Source organism: Pieris brassicae, chromosome 9 (genome assembly GCF_905147105.1).
Source record: "Pieris brassicae chromosome 9, ilPieBrab1.1, whole genome shotgun sequence".
NCBI lineage: Eukaryota > Metazoa > Arthropoda > Insecta > Lepidoptera > Pieridae > Pieris > Pieris brassicae.
In genome coordinates, this window is record NC_059673.1 from 16,929,632 (window position 1) to 16,953,644 (window position 24,013).

Consider the following 24,013-nt stretch of genomic DNA (forward strand, 5'->3'; position numbering starts at 1 on the left):
TTGTTTTAGAACTTGTAAATAAATATATATTTTAAAAATGTTGTGTAAAAATGTCTGACAACCTTGATATTTTTTTCTCGACTTTTTAACTTTTAATAGTGGTATCGTAAAACATATATGAATTGAGATAAAGTATTCAATCAATTTGTTGCTATATTGGCTATTGTCCGCATGTCGAGGTCACAAATCGTGCGAAAACAAACAAACAAAAATATATCCAGCTATTGTCTTCGTGAGAACACGGCGTTGTTAAATTGTCCCGTTAATATATGTTAATATTGGGTTTATTCATTTAGAAAGTTAATTTGAATTCATAAGTGATTTAATTGTTGCATAATCAGGAGCTCTCGCAGTGCAGAACTACGCGGAATCGTATGAGCTGATCAATTTTCAAAAGAAGCTACACTTAACCTTGATATCTCATCCTAATACGACAGAATCTAATTTCCTTTATAAAAGAAAACTTTTATGTTCATATATGGTATAAGAACAACAACAGAACAAACAACAGCACCCAAACCAAGTTGTGGCGTTAGCATCATGGGTGTTCATTCAAGATTTTAAAGCTTACAGAACCGTTAACACAACCGGCAACTCGAATTACGAGTGCGACGGATAGGGGGATCTGCTCTAATAATAATTAAGTGTTCAGAAAGCAAACAGGAGTATAACTGAGAAAAAACTCAACTTACTCTAAGCAGACAAGGGCCAGATCGTATCTGGAGTTCCTATGTACCCTACATTTCTATGTGGCCTGCCAAAGATTCTACAAGAAATGAAGCGAAGTATTAAAGCGTGCGAATCCTGTGTGGTCGCGCCTTCAATCCCTGGTTTGGCAGCAATAGGGAATCTTTCTAGCTGCAACTACTAACTGTATGGCGAAGGTATCATTGCGAGGACTAGTGAACTGAAGGTCTCTTCTCTATAAGTCACAGACAAACACCAGAAGAAAGCAAAGTATATATTATCGTTGCTTTAAATTGGACATTACCATTATTTATGACTTTCGAAATTTAAATGACATTACGTTTTGTGATTACCCAATCGACTGGAAAACATGTTCTAAAATCAAAATGCACTTTTGTTCATATTTGATGGGTGAACCCCGGTTTAGCGGAAACTGACTATGGCTACTTCCGCTTTGTTTAAGGTTAAATTTAATTATGAGAATTGTTTTTATTACATTTAGAAATATAATGTTTCCGCAAAATTATTGACCTTAATATGAAGTGTTTAATTAAGTATTTTTGGCTGAAAGTGACTTTTACACGGCATAACGAATCATTTAACAATAATCACATTAGTTCTGTTTTTTTCTGTATGTATATTGCGTAATGAGATTAATGCAATCATAACAAATAGATAATCAGTCTTGTCACAGAACTTTGACTGTCTGTATCATCATCATGATTACTAACTATGGACTTCATATCGTCAAACTAAAGGAAAGAACTAATAATATAATATATACCAAATATGTTTATCTGTGTCCGTTATCGCGCCTTAACATACGTTACCAAGATTTTCTTCATACGAAGTTTAAACATAAAGAAAAATTGATGAAAACCTAGCCACTATTAAACTTCTTAATTTTGAACTTATCCATGGGATTCTGTTGGTAATGTACTAACTAACTAACTTGGTTTGTCGGGATAACTAGTGCAAGAATAAAAAATAATTTGAATCAAATGAACTGATATCAAATATTTTTCAACTGAATAATAAAACGCCCATATCTTATTTTACCATATTTCACATATATAGATCAAACTGACTTTTAAGTCGGTTTAAATTTATTTAATAAGTACCTTTAAAATAAACTTTATTCACGACAAATAGCTTGTGATAAAATTTAGTTCAACCTCAACCTGTGTTGAGGTTAGCTAGACAACAGTTATTCTATGGTAAAACAGTATTTTAGGAAAAAGTAGTTTTGTATTACAACTAATCAAACACGAGCGTTATAAGACATTATAAGGGAAGAAATTGTTTATAAAGGAAGAAGCCTAAAAGCACAGAAGCGTTGGCCAAACACAGTTCTTCGTTTTGGAGTCGGGAACACAAAACGTCTGTTCTTAGATGTATCCAGATTGGTTAGTCCATGGAGTATGTGATATATTACAGCCTTCTTACTGAATAGGTTTTTGTTTCTAGGTGGAGTTTGACTGTGGGGTATCTAAACGGTGTGCGATAAACAACTTTATTTAAATTAATAAATTACACTTTGTGCACGTTCCAACTTAACCAGTGAACATTCAGGCGTTCAGCGTACTTATTAGTTGAGACGTACGTGTTAATATATTGTGTATAACTATGATCTGTAGGAATACTAAAAATCTAATCAATAAATGAGAAAATGTAATTTTTCTCGTACATGTACATATTGTAAGTTTTTATCTACAAAGAAAGCTTACACTTTCAGTTGTCATCCATTGTTCAATCACGTTGTTAGAATCATGACCTACTAATGCAAATTCTATGTTAAGTTACGCATAACGCAACGATAAATGTCTGTTTCGGTTCTCACTAATATAATAATGAAAACTTTAACTTTAACGTTTTCTGGAAGACTTAAGGTACTCCTCGACCAGTATGCTGACTGGTCTAACCCTCACCTGTGGCTAAAGTCAAAAAGTTGTATTGGTATATGCTAAGCGGTCGAAATATCTTGGGTTTGAAGAAATTTATTCTTATTAAAAACATCTTACATGAGACAAAAAACGTAACGTAAAATTTATCATGCCGCATTTGCACGTTGTTACTGCATTAGTCCATCTACCAAAAAAATTGGCGTATTCGAAACGTGTCCACTGCTATTTTCCGTATCTCAGGAGGCAAGCTGTTGTTAAGACTCGTTAAAATAGGTTAAATTTTCGCAACCGTATTCGTTTGTGATTTTAGGTAGATGAATTTGTTTAGTATTATATCGACTGTGTGGGATTGTAGATAAATTAAACGTTTGTGTGTATTTGGTTATGTAATTTTCATTTAACTAAAATGCATGTGTACAGTTAACTGTTCATTGTTCATTAATTTAGTGTCAATGTATAGTTTGTTTTAATTTTATTAGTTTTAAACTTCGATGTGCGATTTTATGTTTGACGTCATCGCAGTAATTTGTGGGCAGATTGTAGGCTACAGTGATGGGGTTAAAATTAGTAGCTCCTGGATCGAGATTATCTACAATTATACTTTTCTGTCAGTCCGGTTTTTTATTTATTGTTTTTATCTCTTCCATTCTTCTTCAGTCATGTCATTTTAGCTCGTGATTCCTTCTTTAGGACTTAATTTTTTTAATTCATATAATAGGGAGCAAACAAGTCGAAGGCTCACCTCATGTTAAGCGATACGATGTACTAAACTGTCTATTTTCATCACGGCGTAAACAATTGTATTTGTGAGAGTAATTGGACAGATTTACTTTTTATGAATGTAAATTTTCGTAGATTATATCAATGTGTATTCGTTTAGTGAATTATTCCTTAGTGTTACGACACTAATGCCTTTTGTTTATGATAAATATCAGTTTCACCGTGGAGCAACAAGTACTTAATAAATTAGTTACTTTCCGCAATTATAAAAATTAAGGTTTTAGCCAATCGGCCCACAAGCGATAAGCGTGAAGGTGACGCACAGAATGCAACCTTGCATTATTGTTTGTATATTATTAGCTAACGCATCGGAGGCCACTCACCGAATACCAATGGAAGCGTGATTGTCATATTATTTTGCCATTATAGCTTGTCATGTGGGAGATACAAATTCCCAAGGAGGCTTTTACCGCAAGCGGTCAGAGCTTATGGCACAAACTATCATTGATTCTAAGAAAACTATTTACCAAGCCTGCGTTCGATTCTCAACCCTGAATATATACAATGGGTACTTCTATGTACAATTCTCTTGCCTATGAGACTGAACGCTAAATGTGACTTCCGTGTGACATAACCATATTGGACACAAAAGTCGAATCGAATTTTTTAAACCATCCCTGTTTTTTAACTACGTTTGATAGTAGTAATATTAAATTAAAAAAAAATATATTGATAATTGACTAAAACTGATAATTACATCAATAACCAAACCATTATGTATTACGACCCTACGCGCGGTCAGAAAAGGCCCATGGGCCTTTTTTTAGCGGGTGCATTGACGATTTGAGGGATGAGTATGCCCTCCCACAGGGGTCGATTCCACAGTCCGCAAAAGAAAATGTATTGTGAACCGGACCGTGAAAGCTTCAAGGCGGGATCAAACCAAACAACTCTTCAACAATCTCCATAGTACACATAACATACATAGCTAATCCTCCTAAACTTGTTTACACATCTAGATTGCAAAGAGCTATAAAACAATGTATGATACACATAGTTATCTGATGACAAGAGAGAACATTTACGGCGTAATACATAATGTGCAGGTGTTCGACAACTTTCTGGAGCCTCAAATTACCATGACACTGTTCTGCTCATCCTACGTGCGTACAGAGTCATTGTTGAGAGATCATAATGTGCATATCATTATAGCCTTATATTTAACTTATACTTATAATTAGCGCATAAGGTTAGTTTATCTTAAGAATGTGAAGGAAAATGCATTACGAGTGGCTGGCTGAGATCTCATTTTTCAATGATTTATATATATATTATTTTTTGCAAGCTAGCTATTATTAGAAACACTAACAACGCGTATTTTTGTTATCATTGTATGCCAAATATATAATTTCATAAAACACATATTTTAGTATGTATATATATAAAGACTAATATATATATTATATAGAGGTGGATATCGAATCCGATGTAGCGAATAAAAGACGCGTCTAAGGGCGCGAATATGAAATACACTATCAACAACGCAAATTTCAAAAGCATTATTGAAAATGTTTCTATTCAACAAAACAAGGCCCTTTCAGTTCTGTATATACTTTAGTTATGTAGCAATTGTTTTACCATATGTATGTACAAGTACAATTCAAGTAAATCACATAACTAATGTTGTAATGTTACAACCGGTGATGCGACGCAAATTCATAAGAACAGTTTGGCTACGGTAGGTAATACACTGAGCGGTACTCGAATTTAGCGAAATCACCAAGATTTGAAAGATTTATTCGTCTACGTCAGCTTCTTTAGATGAGCAAAATCGAAGGCAAGAGACCGGCTGGCAGAAGAAAGAAGTCGTGGTTGCGTACGGGAGTGCGAACGGCATCACATCCGCCGAGGTGCTTTTTAGACTAGCGCAGGAGCTTTTTAGATTCCTGGCAATTCAAGTTGTTAACATTCAACATCTTTACTAAAGTGGCACCTGAAGAAGAAGAATACGTAATAATGATATACCTTTTTATAATAATAATCCAATGGCGCTACAAGTGGTACAACCCTATTTGGCCTTAGATTGTATCCACTTTTATTTTTTAGTCAAGTATCAGCCGTCTGTCTGACCGAAGTCGTTGTTTTTTTTTTTTTGAGACATGCTGGTTTTCTCGGGATGTTTTCCTTCACCGTATGAGCGCGTGTTAAATATTTACATAGAGAGAGAGTCAATTGGTCCCCGCTGACGGCGTTAGGCTGCAAATATATCTAAGGATAAAATAAATTCCCTCAAGTATATGTCCCATATATGAACCCGAAAATATCACAAAAAATAACTATTAAACTATCTATCGACAGACAAAATGGCGGCTATGTAGTATTCGTTGTTAAATCAAGATAACTTTATTTTTAAATGATTGACGTAATTGAAAATGTGTTGGATGTTATCAACAAACATTTAACTTATATTTGAGAATGTGGTCTGTTTAAAAAGATATTGTTAGGTAATTGAGAGCCCCTCGATTTTATCGATAAGAAAATTTTGACGTCAGCCACTTGTCTCACTATACAAATAAATGTACTACATATAGTACGATTTATTTATAAATGTACTATATGTATACATATATACATTTATAAATAAATCGTTTGGATTTAGTTTTTACACACTATTCGTTATTTTCTAATTTAAACGCTAGATTACAGTTATCTGAACTCGAATAGAGGCATTTCTTTTAACTTATAGATAAAACATGAAAGCCATGTATGGTTTAACATTGTGTGCATGAAGTGTAACTATTATTTTGCCCAAACAAGTATATAGAAACGTATCGGCAAATAAAATCTTAATTAAAAAGTGAAAAAAATTCTACGGTAAATGCAGTTTTAAGATTTTAATGCGATAATAAGGTGAAAGTTTGATATATGTGACCACTTGCTTAATTTGCAAGAAATTTCGCAAATTTCTATGTAGTCTGTGGAGTCTCAAAGACTCCGAAAATGTTACGTTTTTAATTGTCTGTTACTTTGTTATTTGTTTTTAACTGATTAAGCGAGCACAGTAATGAAGAGCAAGAATCGACCAAAAAAGAGTCTGTTGGCATAAAATATTACATTTAAAAATTAATTGACTTGAAAAGTTAATATTTTCATTTCGAATATCAAGTGTCAATGACAATGTCAAATAATACTTTACTTATTAAATATACAAAGACAATATAGAATATAGCAAAGAGGTTTTAAGCATCGTGGCAGCTCTTATCAGCTAACAAGTCTTTCGTATCACGGCTATAATATAAATTTAATTACATTTCGCTTATGAAATGGTTGCTTAGTGGCTTCAGCGTACGACTCTCATACCTGAGGTCATAGGTTTCATCACCGGCTGAGCACCAATGGAATTTCTTTCTATGTGCACATTAAACATTCGCTCGTACGGTGAACGATAACATCAGGACATCTACTTGCCTTTTGGATTGACAATTGATCAGGAAACAGATACAGAAATTTGAGGTCCACACCTAAAAAGGTTATAGCACCACTGTTTTTTTTTATTTTTTATGAAGCGGTTGACTGATAACGAAATAGAGAAAAGTTTATTTAATTTTCAGTTTTCAGCACGATGGTCGATTGCCGCTTTACGTACGTATATATATATATATATAAACACAGGTTCTATTTTGAGCCTTAAGACAAATCGTACTATAAAATGGAAAAATTGTACGACTATAATCGTTGTATCGCTCTTGAAGGCAACTTTATTGAATAAACAAATTTCTAATTTATGAGTGTTAAGAGTTATTGAAACAGTAAAAAACCATATATATATGTATATAATACCGTTAATAAAGCATGTATATATTATATGCTCAAGAATGTTCACAGTATATAATATAACTGTTTGAACATACTTGTGTGGGAACCATCATAAACCTACTAAAATCTAATTCATTGTTTTAATTTTAAAATAGCAACACTTTGTAGGTTAAAGTGAATAGAATAAAATACATTAAATCCTATGCGATCCAAGGAAATTTCTTATAAGTAACTTGTAAGCATTTCCATATTACAAAAGATATTCATATTGATGTTGAAAATAACGAAAATTATCAGTATTCTGACCGCTTCGGGGCCAAATTATCGTTCTCGGAAGGGCTAAAGACTTTTTGTCTGTTACCTCTTTCAATTTACGCCTTTTGCATATTAATAACACACGTCAACAAAGTTTGAAAATATGTGTATGTATGTCTCTTAAGGATTGTCAAATATTCAACTTTATTTTGTCGTAGGTGAATTTTCTTTGATTTATTCATTATTATTTAACAAACGATTACCGCTTATTAGTTAACGCGTACTTCCTATAGCTGCGCTGTTAGTCTCGATAGTGAAGGCTAACCAACTTTCCTAAAAAATAATGAAACATGCAAAAATGTGTCCCTACAACTCATTATGGGGCTTCAAGGATTTGTCGCATTTCATAACTTAAAGCGATATTGCTTCAATCGCGTCCAACAAAGCCTGTCGCGGTTGGTAGTGATGATAAATTCACTTTTTCGATGCTTTCAAGAAAAGAGCGTACCAAATCTTGACAGGCAACTTGCTCGCGAGCCCTCTGGCATTGAAAGTGTATAATGTATATGTCAAAATCTACCACGTAACATCAGAAAAGGCTCCTGTTTGCCCTCTGTTCTATAAAAAATACACCTGTACATAGAAGCCTATCAGCCGAGCAGCTAGGTAGCACGGCAGTGTCAAATCATCCCTTTCCTAAAGAGAGGCTTTATTCATTTAAAAGGCTTGGCGTCTAGACACTATATTACAACATAATATAAACTACATTGATATAATTTAAATATTTAGTTTCATATATCAGGCGTTGACTCATCGTAAGGTCATTATCGCGTATTGTTTTAGCTTTTTTAAGATCGCAGTTTAGCCTCATGGGTCAAGAAACCGGATTCTTGCAAGTCAGTTGCGATGAATGATGTATTAGATTCAATTCTGATTGAATTCATATGAAGATTAGGTTTATAGAATTTCATTAGTACTAAGGGTAACATTCAGAAACTTCACCCTCTGTGTCGTAATACAATATATTTCTAAGTAAGGTAGTCAAACATCGTACAAAACGGTCGTGCCCTCAGAATGACCAATCTATTAGCAATTTTCTAATGCATGTCACAGCAAACTAGCTTAATTAGCCGTTCAATCAACAACCTAGCCTTTAACTAAACAGCGCCATGTAACTTGCGGCCTGAAAGATATTCAGCTTGTTGATCAAACAGCTAGGCGAAAGACTTGGATCGATGACGTTTCATTTTTGCCTAGCCTGTTGACTGTTAATTTAAATTTAGTTGAAACTGTCAATATGGCGTATAGCACACCGCAACTTTGATGTGTTTTACAAAGTTTAACGAAAAACAACAAGTTCAATGGAAAAGTGTAGTGACAAATATAATGTGAATATAGCTGTGACTGACTCGAGCAATTTAATTATGAAATATTTTTTTGTGTCATATGTTTCATCTATGCTTATATTTCTGTCACATAGCCACTCTATTGTACGAATTACCTAAGCATAAACCAGTTTATTAAATGTTGTAACAAACTCTATTGCTGAATATGTTTCAGGCCGCTAGTTAAACGGCGCCTTTTAGTTAAAAGGCTAGGCTGTTCATTGAACGGCTAATGAAGCTAGTTGGCTGCGACATGTACACTACAATAATAAAAGAACAAACTAAATATGAGGAATGCAACTTTATTTTATTTTAGTGTTGATTTTAACTGACTTAATCATAAATAATATCCTGTTCCAATTATCACTTTCGGATTATTTGATATAAACGTAGGCAAATATTTTTTTTTACAGAAACTTCTCTAAGTTAAATTTCATGGTCAACCAACTAAACAAGACTGTTAACTGTCATTTACGCATGCTTTGATACTTTGGCCATTTTGCAAGGAGAGTACCGATTTCGAAAAGACGTTCGGTGTGGACGCAGCAAGTCGTCGTATTGGTAAGGGCTTGTCAAGGCAGGGACCTGCACCTTGAGTAACGATGACGAAGCAGAAGAACTGTGTGTTATTATGAGATGCGCTTTAACATGTCTTATGCAGCAATTGTTAATTAATATAATTCAACACAAAGTTGTGATTAATAGAAAGTCTTTGGAATTTTAGTAAATTAATAATAATAATTAGAAAATTGCATTCTAACGTACATAAGGCCAAACTAAAATTAATGAAACTCATATATTTCCGCTAATTAAAATTTTATGCTTTCAGCGTTTTTTGTTTCTAATTTAACCTTAGAGAACGAAAAAAATAATTAGGTATTTTAAATGAAATTATATAATTTACATTATTGTTACGAAACCTTTCTGGATTATTAAATACTGAATACAAAAAGCTCTACTGAGTATAGGAGATAATTGACCACTGGGTCAAACGCTATTCACACTGAAATCAAACTAAAAATCAACTCATGTTCGGTAAAATGTTAATAAAAAATTACTTTAGTAGAGAAGGACAAATCTACTTATATTTCGGAAGTTATAACTTGATTAAGAAATGACGGACACAAACATTTATTTGTCCAATTAGGACGCATTTATTTATACTTTAGATTATTTTTAAATATATTTTGTATTAATAATCTTTAGGTTGTATAATGAGGAAGCTTTGTAAGTTCAAACGGTGTAAACAGTTGTCGATATAGAATTTCATAACACACCTAAAACAATGATTTGATTAAAATGTTACAAGCGTGGCCTTTTAACAATGTCTACTCCTAGTTTCCACTAATAGGAAAAGCACACCACTACTAACTTACGAAGTTTTCATGATTACAAGTTAAAGTTCATATATTGTAGCAGGATTCAAGCTTTATATTAATTAAAACTGTGAATAACGCTCTTATATCACTCGTCATACACTTTAATAACATAACTGTGTTATGGTTATTTCATGCGTTTAATATCATGATGGGTCTGTGATAATATAACAAATAAAATTCTTACACCTACACAAATATGAGTAACTTACTTTGACCGGCCAACGGGACTCCGTACAGTTCACTCACACACACTTCACAAAGTACGAAGATGATCTACACACTGAAATCGAGGTTTAATCGATTTAATCAATAAATTTACAATAATAAATTTCGTATAGTTTGTTCGTTTTTGTGTTTCGTTGGCCACTTGCATATACCACGTGACGACAGACTTTGAACGTGGTTGTATCAGCACTGAGTCAGTGACACTGCGCATGTTTTCCCTCTTAGTCTAACTAAGCTGACGCGCGTATGATAGTAAGGGATGTCGAATGTTGAAATGTGTGAATAGAAGCCTACAGATGGCCTTCTCATGTATAAATACGGATTTACTGAGAGTGCAAAAGAGACGGACAATATAAGTTTAGTTTGAAATGCAATGTACTGACAATGGATAGAAAAATGAGGCTTCGAATGTTAAGGAGAAGAATTCATTTGTCGCTCAATACTACTTACAAGTGGACTTTTTGAAATACATATTTTTCCGATGTTAAATTAAACGTGTATGTTATGCGTATAGTCGTTGTAATATGCTTAGAATCTTTCTTAATTTTAAGGCAAAACTAAGTATGTATTAGATATAATTTCAGCAAAGTGTACTTTTGTGAAACTAAAATACAATATTGTTGATCTTTAAATTTACAAGGAAATATATTTAATAACATAAAAATATAGATTATTTACAATATTTTACCCTATATTTAAATTAATAATGAAAAATTTAAAAATAAATAGGAAACTAAAACAAATTAAAAAATAAAGTATTAGATTGTTTTTCATTTAGGCAATATAAGGCAAACGCATTTTTGCTGTTTAGTGGAGATTATTTTAGAGCAAGTAAGTGAATCGGAGATACGGAGTTTAGTCGTTTAATCGACCCATATTATTATTATAAGCCTTGATGATGAAGTGCTAAATCATGAGCAGTGGAACAGTTCGTAAAATATTGTACAAGTAAAAATGATCATGCAACATTTGTAAATCTTCTCCTTAAGTAGACGTTTTCTATCATACCAAAGCAATAACAACCCTTTTCCATTAAAATAAAGTTCACATATCCCTGGCAACATTATATTTATAACACAAAGTTAGCCACAGGTGACCACGTCACGAGTGAAGTTGCATATTACCTTCAGTCAGCGATTTGTTTACTACCTGGAGGCTGTGTCGTTTTTTTATATAAAATAAATTAATATCGAATACAAAAGTGTAATAAATAACTCATTATGATAGGAAGTGATTATACTTTGGAGCTCTGCAATGTTTTTCACTCGGGCCAAGTGAGTGTTTGTTATGTTAAAAGACGGTAGTGTTTGAAATTAACACAATAAGCAAATGTACAGTTGTAAAGAAAATAATATTTGAAGTAGTATGTAGTAGAAATGTATGCATATATAAATTTGCAAATATATTTCAATGTGTAATTAATTACGATCAATGAGTATGGCCCGTTGATGTCTTTTATATGAGAAAGTGTAACTTTGCTAATACAATTTTATCAGGATATATTATGGGTTTAAAATGCTGTTGTTAGAAAATTTACTCAACCAGATTTTTATAACAAATTGTACTAATTACTCTGGGTTTTGAAATATCTACAATATTATGTCTAAAGTATGTAATTATACAATCTATATATAATTGGGTATGTCTATTATTTAGTTTCAACCGCCATCCACAATAACACATGCACCATTAAGGGGCTAGCGAGTGATCTGTCTGCTCTTGAAAGTTCATAATAATAATTTTATTAATCGAGATGTATTGACAGCGTTAACTCAAATAACACATAAAAAGTTATGTTCATGCAGAATTAAATTTGACTTGTACAGGTGGAACCTGGAAGTTTCCTTCAACGGCTTACTGGTGGTGTAAAGACAGGCGTGATACTTAAAGATGTATCATTCATCACACATAGTGGAGAGGTCACCGCCATTTTGGGATCTAAAGGTATCTTAATTTATTATTTTCAGTATTTTATTAGAGTAGAATCCATTAAGTATTCTAAGTATGCCTCTGATAACATTATATAGGCAAAATAAGCTCACATACACACCCTCACATTCATAAATATCCCAGTTTTTCACTATCAAACAACAACCAAATTAGGTATTACTTAGTTTAATTGTATTAAATAATTTTTATTTTTTGAAAAGGTTTTTCCTTCTATAATATTTGAACCTTCTTGTTTATATTGTGTATTCCATCTTGGCTATAAGTTGAGTATTATTGTTTTTTATTAATTATAATTTATGTTAGTAGTATGAAATTAATAAATAAATAATTATATTAATAGTGTAAAACTTGTAACTTAAATCGTAAATCGGTTACGTCAAACAAACTTCTTAATATCTGTCCTACTAAAACTGTCTATCGAAGTATAACTTAAATATATAATTAAACAACAATTATAAAATAAATCAATGACACAACTACAACCTTTTTTAGGTCTGGGTTCTGTATCTGTTTCATGACCATTTGTTAATCTACTAGGCAAGTAGGTGATCAGCCTTCTGTGCCTGACGCACATCGTCGACATTTTTGGGTCTAAGGCAAGCCGGTTTCCTCACGATGTTTTCCTTTAAACAACAATTATAAGTGTTTTATATATATAACACATAAAATACTGATTAATTGAATATTATTCGTCGTCTATGTATAACGGTTATCTTAGATAGTATTGAAACTCAGGGCCGATAAAGCCTACGTAATATTTTACTAATTTGAATATATCTTCAGGAAGTGGTAAGCGAGCCCTCCTGGACGTCATCAGCCGCCGTGTACCCTCAAAAGGCCACATTCTGCTTGAAGGTGTGCCCTTAGAAGAGGATCATTTTAGGAACACATGTTCTGTCGTACGTCATTCAACGAAGTTGCTTCCCGGTCTCACTGTTCAGCAGACTCTGTCAATGTCTTTGACCAAGGTATGTGGAGTGCCTACTTATAGGATGCTCACAAGCTTTGTGGCAATGTGGGCCAAGTGGGTTGAGCGTGTAACTCTCATCCCTGCCCGTATGCGTATATGCTTTGTAGTTCTAGCAAGAAGAGAACTACACATAAAGCCTTCGAAAGCAGTGAAGAAAATCTTCTTATTGGAAGTTGAACTGATTTTGAAACTGGAAGGCCAAACAAATGTCATATCATTGATTGATTATGTTTAACTTAATGTTGAAGTATGATGTTTAATGAACAAAGAATCTTATTTAATCATAGTATTTGTTCCAGCCAAGGCTGAACAATTTGCTCACTCAGAGTTCTTAGTTTTATAAGCGTGGCGATTTCCTAAATTGTCGGAGTTACGCCGCAAGAGTGTAGCTAGGCGTAGGCACTCTTTTCAACATTTATATTACACTAGCGGACCTGACACGTTGTTCTCTCTTAACTATGAATATTAATTTCGAATTGGTGAAATAACTAAAAAACAGAAAGAGTTTATGCTAATGCTTTATGAAAAATAACAATCTTGTTTGATTTTTGGCGTGTTTATAAATAGTTTGGTTGGTATTTTGACACGGGAATAGGCTACATATAAATGGCCATCCTACTAGGCCATGAAAAACATGCATTTTCAAGATTAATGCCACAAACAATTAGCGCCTGTAATTGTTTTATATGTATCTTGTCAATATAATAACTGCGATCGAAGCGTTTATTTTAAATGACCTTCATTTTTTTATATCCTCTTTGACGATATTTGCAGCACGTCAATGTCATTTCAAACGCCATAAGGTTACATTAAAAAAGTTTGAATTGTAAAGGCAATATACACTGAAAAAAAATTGCGCTCGTAACAAAAGTATTCTTAAATTTTCAAATTTTCTGCTCAATTTTCTTAATTTTTCGTTCATAAAAATCATCTCTTGACCTTCTCAACCAAAACAAAGAATTAGCGAAATCGGTTCTGCCGTTCACGTGTGATGCCGTGACCAAGGAAAATAGGGATTCATTTATATATATATAAATGTAAATTGCTATATAACGAATAAATCTAATTAATATATATCTATTCTAATTAATATAGAGTAAAAACAAAATCCTCTATTATTAAAATCGTGATGAATAAAGCGTATAATAATACATCTAACATTCAAATCTAATTCTTGAAAATCTATGGAATTAGTTAGCTAATTTCTTTATCGTGTATCAAATGTGAGCGGCTTATCAGTCAACACACACATATGCTTCCAAATTTTAAAAAATGTCTTTGTTTTAGATTTCAGGATATCTAAAATCATCAAAGGTCAAACAGGTGATGGCAGATTTGGCGCTTTCTCAGGTAATTTGTGACGAGACAATGTTATTTATAAATACTTCATCAGATATATAGTAATGAAACTGTTCCAGGTTTCACATAAATGCGTTACAAGTTTGACTAAAAGCGAATATCGAAGATTGGTAATTGGCGTGCAGTTGATACGAGACCCAAGTAAGAAAATGTTCAAATAATTCCTTTTTATAAAATAATTCGGTTTTCACTTATTCATTTTCTAGAACTTTCTTTTGAATGCCTATCTCTTATATTTACTAAGCTTACATCATTGGAAGCATATTACTTAAGAAGTTTATCTTTTGTTTTCTGTTGATATTGAGTGTGAAAAACATAGAAAACATTCCAGGTACCTATATACCTATAGGGAGATATAGGTTATGTTCCCTTTTTCAGTTGAAAGATATTTGGAGTTGATTTGTTTTTATATTTCAGTTATACTACTCCTGGATGAGCCAACATGGGATTTGGATCCTCTCAACACCTATCTTGTTATATCGATCTTATCGAATATAGCAAAGAAATATGGTTCGGCTATTATACTTACTATGGAGAAACCGAGATCAGGTAATTGTTTTTTGTTACATATACTACTAACATTTTTTTTAAATTATAGAAGCTCACGGGCTCACACTCAAATCCAATACTTTAATCCAAATTTAGATTTACCAACTATCAAGTGGGCGAATATTTTGTAACAATCTTATTTATTGATAAGTAGTCTTATAGATAAAATAAAACACATATACAATATTATTTAATTATTTCCACATAATTATTATATCTTAATAGTTACTACTAATTCGATAGAACTACACAAAATATACCTAGCTACTAATAAACAAGCAACAATTGTGACCTCAGCCAGTGCACAAACAAATAGGTCCACCTCGATAGAATTTATATTTATTACATGTATTGCAATATACAAAGGCAAAACAGATTGCATTGATAAACAAGGTATGTAAATCAGATGACATAAGTACATTAATAGATAAAAAAAAACAGAAATTAAACCAAACGACAACTTAATATTTTCACGAAATAAAATTGTAATAAATAAAAAGCTTAAGGGAATATAAATATTATACAACTGTACTTTATTGGATACTTAAAAATTGTACTCGGAGCTTAGAAAGATACTCTTAGTCGTGTTCATAGTTTGTATCAGTACTAATTAGTACTGGTATAAAAGGAAAGTCCTCTTTAGATAGTGTTAAAAATCCATTATTAAGTCACCAGTCATTTAAAAGACAATTTTTAAGCTAACTTTAAGACTGATAACAATTGGTTCTGGTACGATTTCAAAGCTCTGTATAGCATTTACCAAGGAGGGTGTTCGGAGTTGTTCGGAGTAATAAGTGCAGAAGTGCAGCTGAGTTTTATCATGGACGTCGAGGAGAATACGTAATTCCACCCGTATCACCTCGAAGACCGTCGTTCCACAACTGAGCGTATTTTAAGGGAGTTGTTCCGCGCACCACCTCAATGTGGAACCAGCTACAGTGGACTTAGGGTCCTTCAAAAGAGCGTACCAATTCTTAAAAGGTCGGTAACGTACTCGCGTTCTGGCATTGAGAGTGTCCATGGGCGGCAGTATCACTTAGCATCAGATGAGCCTCATGCCCGTTTGCCCCCCTTTTCTATAAAAGCGAAACGAATTTGCTCATCATGCCACTTCCAAATAAGCAAAGAAAATTTTAATAATATTTCTGTAACTAGTATTATTTAAGGAAAAAATATTTTTAAACATCAATATTTTTTCAGATGTCTTTCCCTTTCTTGATCGTGTCGTGTATCTATGTCTGGGAGACGTGGTCTACGCAGGGCCTACTAGAAACTTGCTGGATTACTTTGGCAGCATTGGCTTTCCATGCCCTCAATTAGAAAATCCATTGATGTATTACTGTGAGTATAAGAAAGTTCTTTTTAAGGTTCTGAGTCGAGACATAACGAATTTTGATATACGAGAGTCATTCACGCCAAGTCTAGACTCCGAATTTTATCCTAAGACCCATAGTAATTTCATCCAATTTTGGTGCTTCTCTATGATTAGAGGTCGGCAGTCATCTTTCATCGTTCAAATAGGTAACCAATTACACATATGAACGTCAACAGAAAAGATATTCAATTGATTCTAAATTTATATTGACTACCAGTTCACAAGTCAAGGGCGTAGAGCAGGCAAGAAGAAATAGCAAGAAACTCTTCGACATTCTTTCAAATCGCCGAGTTTTGTCGTACAAATTGTTTGAAAGGCAGAGCAGCTATACATTTTTGAATTAGTGCAAATCAATCCCAAGGATTAGCATAATTTAAATAATCGTAATATTCGTCTCTATTCCTAGGCCAGATCCAAAATCTCTTCAATCGTAATACCCGTCCACTCTTGTGCAGTTCCGCGTGTTTTTCGGTCTACCCTCACATTCTATCTCCTCCTATAATATACAATAGGTTAGGCTTTTCATCAGTCATTTTGGATCTGGCTTATAGTCATATTATGTATTACGGAAGCAAAAGAAAATCTTCTGAATTTGCTTTATATTTGCAATTATTACTTGGATTCCAGGTTAATACTTAAATCACATAATATAGACTGACTCAATAGACATAGTACAACTTTTTACACTTTTTTTTCAGTATGTCTATCAACCGTTGATAGGCGATCGCGAGAGCGGTTTATCGAGTCGAATCATCAAATAGCTGCTTTGGTCGAAAAGTTCAAAGTTGAGGGTCAAAGTATTATGCAGGGTAACCCAACAGAACACAGCAGAATTATAAACCCAAATAAAATACAGATGAATTATGGCAAGCCTGGAGGCGTTAAAGTATTGTTTATGATTTACTTGTAAGTACTTACACTTAGTAAATATGAGTTAGCTTGTTTTCATTCAGTTACAGCTGAAAGCTAAATCTAAAAGAAGAACCAGCAGAAAGCATCACTCATCAAAATTTAAAGGTGATTTTAATTTCAAAATTAGGCTCACGGTTTAAGATATTAATTTCTCACTACGAACTTTACAGAATTTACTTTCATGAGAAAATATATCTACAAATACAAGAATACATTACGCTTATTGTTAATTGTAGGTTACAATAGCAAAAAAGTACAGCAGCTGGCTAGAAACAGAAAACTTATTAGACAATAACCAATACCAATATGTGACTGCTCAGGTTACGTCGTTAGAAGACGTTCTTAGGGTTCTTTGTTTGGTTAATGATGTACTTAATTAAATTTCAGACGAATTCTACTATCAATATTTAATTTTAAGAAGAACGGAATTAAACAAATGTCTATGCGATTCCTGTCACTACCAATTTACTTTTGTATTCTGTGGGTGTTTTACAATGAAGCAAAGGTAAGGTTTTTAAAGGTTTTACGTAAATATCTTGAATTTCTTATATTGCGATGAGACCGCGGCGGCTTATACCTATTTGGACTGACTATTTACGTAGGATATATAAGCAAAAGTGCAATTTATTCAGCAACTCTCATAGCCCGAAGCAACCATAGACACCAACGAACTAACATTGGACTTATTTCACCTTCCCAGAAGTTATAAATTACTGTAGTGTAATGCTTTTAAGGGGAAGGTGTTTAATTCTCTAAAGGCAAGGTGTCTTTATAGCCTTAATTATAAATAAATTAACTGTTATACATATAATTAATTATTATAATAATTAATATAACATTTACGTTTTCGTTTTATATGGCTGATTGTGCGGTTTTTTATAATTAATCAATCTGAATGTAGAACTTTCTTTATGTCTCGTTCAATACGTTTGAAAAATCACAATGGATCTATCATAACTATTATCGGCCCAGCCGCACAACCCAAAATGGTACTCGGACCACCAGCTTTAATAAAACAACTAATACATCAGATAGTATTTCAATCAATAATGTTTTAATAAACTAGTTTTGGGTTTATATACGACGTATTTAGACCACTACGTTTTTTTTTCAGGATTATCAAAGGGCTTTTATAACGAAAAGTGGACTTATCTTCAATGCTATGTTGGGAACATATTTCATTAGTATTATGAATACAATTTGTTTATGTGAGTTATATTTAAGTATTTTTGTTGTGTTTTACCAAAATTTGTAAAAATACTACATTTAAGCAGGCAAAAGGTTGAGTTTAAATTATTTTTAAGACAAATTTTAAAAGCCTTTCCAGGCATTTCCATACATCTAAATACATGACATTTTATCGATGTCCACAGATGGACCATACCGAACACGTTACTACCAAGAATCCCAGGAGGGGTTGTATAGTGGAGCTAGTCTACTTCTAGCATGGAACTTAGTATCACTACCATTCTCTTTCATCTCTGCATTTGCATCTGCTGCAATTATTTATCCGTAAGTATATACTAATAATAGTAATACTCAGGAACCATATTTCTTTCATACGTTATCAACGCCATACGTGTGTAGCGACATCTACAACCTGCGTTTACAAATCACAGTGATGACGTCATATCCTAAAGTTGTTCCAACCGCTAAAAATATATAGAACCTTAAGCACTGGTGCCCTTAGGGCTGCCAATCAGTGGGTAGATTGGTCGATGATCCTTTAAAGTTTGAGGAACAGTACACCATCCATTCTCTAAAAGTCTTAATTCAAACTATTTTATACGAACTTATTCCTAAACGAATTCTCAGCTGATATTAATTATCAATAACATTTATTTCTGTATTAAATATTTATTTTATGAATAATGAATTGTAGACCATAATCTAGAATCTATGTCTAATAAGAAACTATATGGACGCCAAATATTTAAAAAAATATGAAGTTATTGGACACACATTTCCTCAACTAGTTGGTTGATAACCTGTATTTAAAATCATACTACTATTGTTGTTGAAATAAAAGGGACAAATATAATTAATTGAGTGAACAAAATGTGTGAAAGAGTGAGCCCCCGAGAGCAATAACTTTAGCAAGATTGGTGACAATTGACATGATTTTCTATTAGGGCGGGAAATTTTAATCACATTTAACAATTGTGACCTCACAATGCACAAATGTATTATAATCTAGTTAAGATTTACATACTATTGCTGAACAATATCGCGTATTGTTTTAAGCTAAAGTAACTTTCCTCTTTTATTCTAAAACGCAGTCAATTGAACCTTCAGCTAAAAGTACTGAATCCTAACATCATGTTATTTTTTTAGGATACTAGGCGACATAGCAGAGAGTATGGAATATATATACTTTGCATTGATACTTTGGTCTTGCTATATATATGCAGAACAGCAATCTTTAGCTATCATGATGGTGGTCAAAAATGGTTTAAATGCAGCAATTATTAATATTTACATTACCTGTATTTACGTTATGTTGGCAAGTGGAGTTTTAAGGTATGTTATTCTAATTTTCTCGATAAACCTGATGAATAAGGTGCAAAAAGCCAATTCATTAACTTATTTTATATCTATTCAGTGAGTAAATTTACTCACCACTAATCTTGACTTCAGAGAGGTTTTAAGTACGAACTGAGTCTCTCGTCTGTTTTGAGAAAAGGCTTTTCAATGAATCTTACATATGAGGCAATTTACTTTAGATGTTAAATATCGTTGTTTATAAATGAGTAGGCTAATATCCGTAGTTTTCAGTTCTAGATAACACTTGTAATTTTTTTTTTCGTGATCACACGCTGCGGTTAGGTTGGTCTAAAATTCATTATAAAGAGGTAGGTAATAAGGAGCATCTTTTACGTTTCTGAGCCATTTACACGTTATTTAACAATAGTCTCAAACAGCGGAGTTTACATACACTTTCTATCAAACAACAATGAAAGCATGTCGAAACCTATCACATACTATGAGATTAAAAGTCATACATAGGTGAAACTTTAAATGTTTTGGGTGTAAATACCTTTTCTTGGTAGTTGAAAATTCGTTCTTATAAAAGAAGTACAAAAATGTACCCTAAAGGGACATCTGACTCGTATGGACAATTCAAAGGGATTACGACGATTTTATTATTAAATCGAAAAAGACGTTATACTTATTAAGGTTGCATTGTATAATGTTAAACAAATTTCAGATCCTACAAAGGCTTCGAAGAATGGCTATTCTACCTTACATACGCGACTCACACACGCTACGCATCAATATTCCTCCATCGCAATATATTCAAACAACCAACATTCAACATCTTGCCGTACGATGACGAAGAAAACTGTTCTTCAATAACGAATTTAATTCAAACCTCAAGCAATTTAAATGCCACCTCTAACGGTAATTGTAGATATGCCAGCGGTAAAGCGTTTTTAACTGAAAGATTCACATCTAAGAACTTCGCGGGTGACATTTATCTTAGCGGCGATTTTAACCCAGATTTTAATTTAGGTGTGTCTTTCGCGTTTTCAGTTGGTATGATGGTTTTGAATAAGTTCTTGTATTTGCTTCCGTTACCAGGATATATTACAGATAAATTTCGGGAGTAGATATTTTGGAATTGTTTTGATTATTGTTAATTCAAGTGTTCATTTAAACAACAGATTATATACAGTCTTAGTATAGTCTATTGGAGAACCTACACAGGTTATGATTAAGAATGTTAAAAATAAAAATTTTGAAACGTTTTTGCTTGTATACATTGAATACGCTCACAGAAGATAATAGAAACTGTTTTCAATTTTAGTATTTGTTTAAATAATATTTACTATAGTAATAAAACAAATTTATTTTTGTATTAAATAAAACAATGACACCTTTCTAAATCGTATATTTCTTGTTAAAATTACTTACATAATATAAAAAAATCATAGACAATGTTATCAAAGCCTTGCAAGTTTATGGATAACCATAGATAATAGTTTCTGTTTGAGTTTCGTTTTCACTCTCGCATGGAATTGGTATGTTGTCATCTAGAAAAGATAAATTTATTATGTACTATTTTATTAAAGTTTTATACTGTTAACTAATAAAAAGTAAACTTACGTCCATATACCACAATTGTTTTATTTATTTTATTGACTGACACCTGAAAAAAAATATTTGAAATTAGCCTGGAACCATTCAAGCATTATGTAACCAGATTTACTGCAATTTATCCATCCCAGCCCCTCTTGTATATAATTACTGTTGACGTAATCACCAAATAAGAAAATCGAAGACACCTCCACAATCAATTGCTTAAAAAAAAATCTGTTCCATGACAAACTATGTATGCACCTTATTAATCGCTAACAACCTTGTACAATATGTTAATGCTGATTAATATTTTGAATTGCTAATAAAACATTAAATAGAGTGGCACTAGAGATAGAGTCAGAGATTGAAGATGTGACAATTTAGCATAATACATAAATAAATACTTACAGGTGATAAAATGAAGTCTCTATATTTCTTAAGATATATTTTTAAGGGTTCAACATAATTGTCAAAGCCTAAAGAATTCATTGCAAACAAAATATCCTCTCCATTTATAGTCTTTCGTTTCTCCATTTTACACCTTTCACTGGCCTCGCTTGTTATGAATGAAACAAATTCTGATATGCATTCTTGCACACATTCTCTGGCATCTTTTGCAATCTAAAAATATATATAATGTGGCATTATTTCACTGAAATATTTATTAAAAAATGAGTTACTACAAAAGATAAAAATGTATATTAAATTTTAAGTTCTCTATACCATGTGCTTTTACCACAAATTACCAATTTATATATCCCTATGCCAGTTGTAGTTACTCTGAAAGACCATGTAAAGAAATATTTTTTTTAAGTTTTTTATATGGACAATTTATATAGAAGATAATAGAACCCAGATGTAAGTGAGCTTTCTGACTTGTAACTGAATATGCCAAGTTGTTCAAAAAACTTTTTACTTTTTAAACTATCAGATTCACCAAATTAAGTGTCAATTCATAATAAGCAGATGCTTATTTCCTTATCTTTACTAAAACCCATTCTATTAAAATTAAAAAAAAATATAGGATAATATATATTATATCAGGGCTTGGTAAAATAAATATTTACTTTTCCTTTATCAGGAATAGCTCTCTTCATTATCTTTGCTATATTTGCAATTGGTAGAAATCGATCCTGTTCTCGAAGTGGTGTGTTTTTGTACCCACTGTTGGAATCTGAGTTATTACCATCAGCATCTGTAAGAGTATCATCAAATTAGTATGAAAAGTTATAATATGTTGGCTTGGCTAACAAGGTTATTTAATTTAAATTGAATATTTGCTAGGAAAGAAAATGAAATATTTTAAGTATTCCACCTAACACATTTTAATGTTCGGAAAAGCTATACCTAGACAATCATCTGACTTAACTACATAGGTCTCTTCGTCCACTATGAATCCATTTTCTAATCTCACTAATTCGCCTCCAAGTTCGTCACCTTCCATTGTAAAGTATTTTGCTGGAGATTAAACATAAACAACAATGAACTCAGTTTAAAAATGTCTATAGTATACGATTTTCAATCGATTGAAGAAGGATAACGATTTTAAAACAATTGACAAAACTTATTAAATAAATATTAGTAAACTGAAAAAAAATGTTGGATTTATAGGAAGTTGAAAAAGTCCTTTGCGATGCGAATCACTCTACACAAGCAAAATCAAATCAAAATTAACAATATCTTTACGTTTAAATGACAAATGACAACTAACAATTGATGAGGTAGTTGTGAGTAGGTGTGCCAAACGATAGGAAATTTGCCTAAAAACCGGCGGGTTAAACACTATAAAATTAAAAAAAACTGTTTAAATATTATCACAAAATTCTCTCTAAAACTCATTATTTTTTTACCAGATACATTTTATATATACTTTCCTACGCTTATTACCTTTGATTCTTTTTTTACGCTCTTTCTATTTCGTTCAGGGGTAAAAAAAATTAAGTGTTGGTAACATATAAATATCTCAAGTCTGTGCATAAAATATAAATCAGTCTGTCTTCAAAGCTCATTTTCATGCTAATTGATCTGTATTCTCATTGGACAATGGACATTTGTGTTGGATATATTTTCATAATTTTTCGAAGTTCTTAGAAAACATGAACAGGATTTCAGATGAATAGAAAGTAGACTAACAAATTTTTACGCGGGTAGTCTGCCTCTAAAAATCCGCTTAGTTTGTAGATTGCATAAAGGAAATGTACTATAGCCTTTTTTATGTCAATAACGGATAACCAACTCAACAGCATAAAACTGTCTGGTTTTAATTGGGTTAACTAATATTAATAAATAGAATTAAGAGTATCGTGAAGGCTGGTTACGTTAAGTATTTTGAGAGTCGCATTAACTAAGAAATATGGGTGTTCCGAAGTTTTTCAGATATACCAGTGAAAGGTACCCTTGTCTAAATGAGTTGGTGAAGCAATATCAGGTGAGCTTCTATATTATCC

At 32.4% G+C, this 24,013-nt stretch overlaps 4 protein-coding genes across 6 annotated transcripts in view; 2 read left to right on the forward strand and 2 right to left on the reverse strand.

Annotated features, from left to right (window-relative positions):
* LOC123714054 (ATP-binding cassette sub-family G member 8) overlaps positions 1 to 10,548 on the reverse strand; it is a 47,676-nt gene extending 37,128 nt beyond the window's left edge. Inside the window, exon 1 of the mRNA XM_045668125.1 lies at positions 10,356 to 10,548. The gene's annotated coding sequence lies outside the window, so the exon portion shown is untranslated. The remainder of the gene's footprint in view (positions 1 to 10,355) is intronic.
* Positions 10,549 to 11,507: 959 nt separating this feature from the next.
* Positions 11,508 to 21,369, forward strand: LOC123714372 (ATP-binding cassette sub-family G member 5). The gene is made up of 13 exons (XM_045668605.1): positions 11,508 to 11,645; positions 12,198 to 12,315; positions 13,105 to 13,289; positions 14,579 to 14,641; positions 14,710 to 14,791; positions 15,068 to 15,199; positions 16,400 to 16,540; positions 17,273 to 17,480; positions 17,874 to 17,991; positions 18,601 to 18,694; positions 18,860 to 18,998; positions 19,821 to 20,006; positions 20,695 to 21,369. Exons 1-13 carry the CDS (start codon positions 11,592 to 11,594, stop codon positions 21,095 to 21,097), a joined length of 1,923 nt encoding a protein of 640 aa, XP_045524561.1. The 5' UTR covers positions 11,508 to 11,591; the 3' UTR covers positions 21,098 to 21,369.
* On the reverse strand, positions 21,363 to 23,235 carry LOC123714373 (transcriptional activator HAP3). 2 transcript variants are annotated; one of them, XM_045668607.1, is made up of 5 exons: positions 22,935 to 23,235; positions 22,634 to 22,761; positions 21,975 to 22,187; positions 21,594 to 21,636; positions 21,363 to 21,520 (listed from the first exon to the last, which is right to left on the reverse strand). In XM_045668607.1, exons 1-5 carry the CDS (start codon positions 23,008 to 23,010, stop codon positions 21,447 to 21,449), a joined length of 534 nt encoding a protein of 177 aa, XP_045524563.1. In that variant the 5' UTR covers positions 23,011 to 23,235; the 3' UTR covers positions 21,363 to 21,446. The 2 variants fall into 2 exon arrangements, with proteins under 2 accessions (XP_045524563.1, XP_045524562.1); XM_045668606.1 differs by having other exon boundaries at positions 22,914 to 23,235.
* Positions 23,236 to 23,583: 348 nt separating this feature from the next.
* The window catches only part of LOC123714017 (5'-3' exoribonuclease 1), a 40,833-nt gene continuing 40,403 nt past the window's right edge, over positions 23,584 to 24,013 (forward strand). For both annotated transcript variants that reach the window (XM_045668011.1, XM_045668012.1), the window contains exon 1: positions 23,584 to 23,994. In XM_045668011.1, coding sequence (XP_045523967.1) covers positions 23,920 to 23,994 — 75 coding nt within the window. In that variant the 5' untranslated portion in view covers positions 23,584 to 23,919. The remainder of the gene's footprint in view (positions 23,995 to 24,013) is intronic.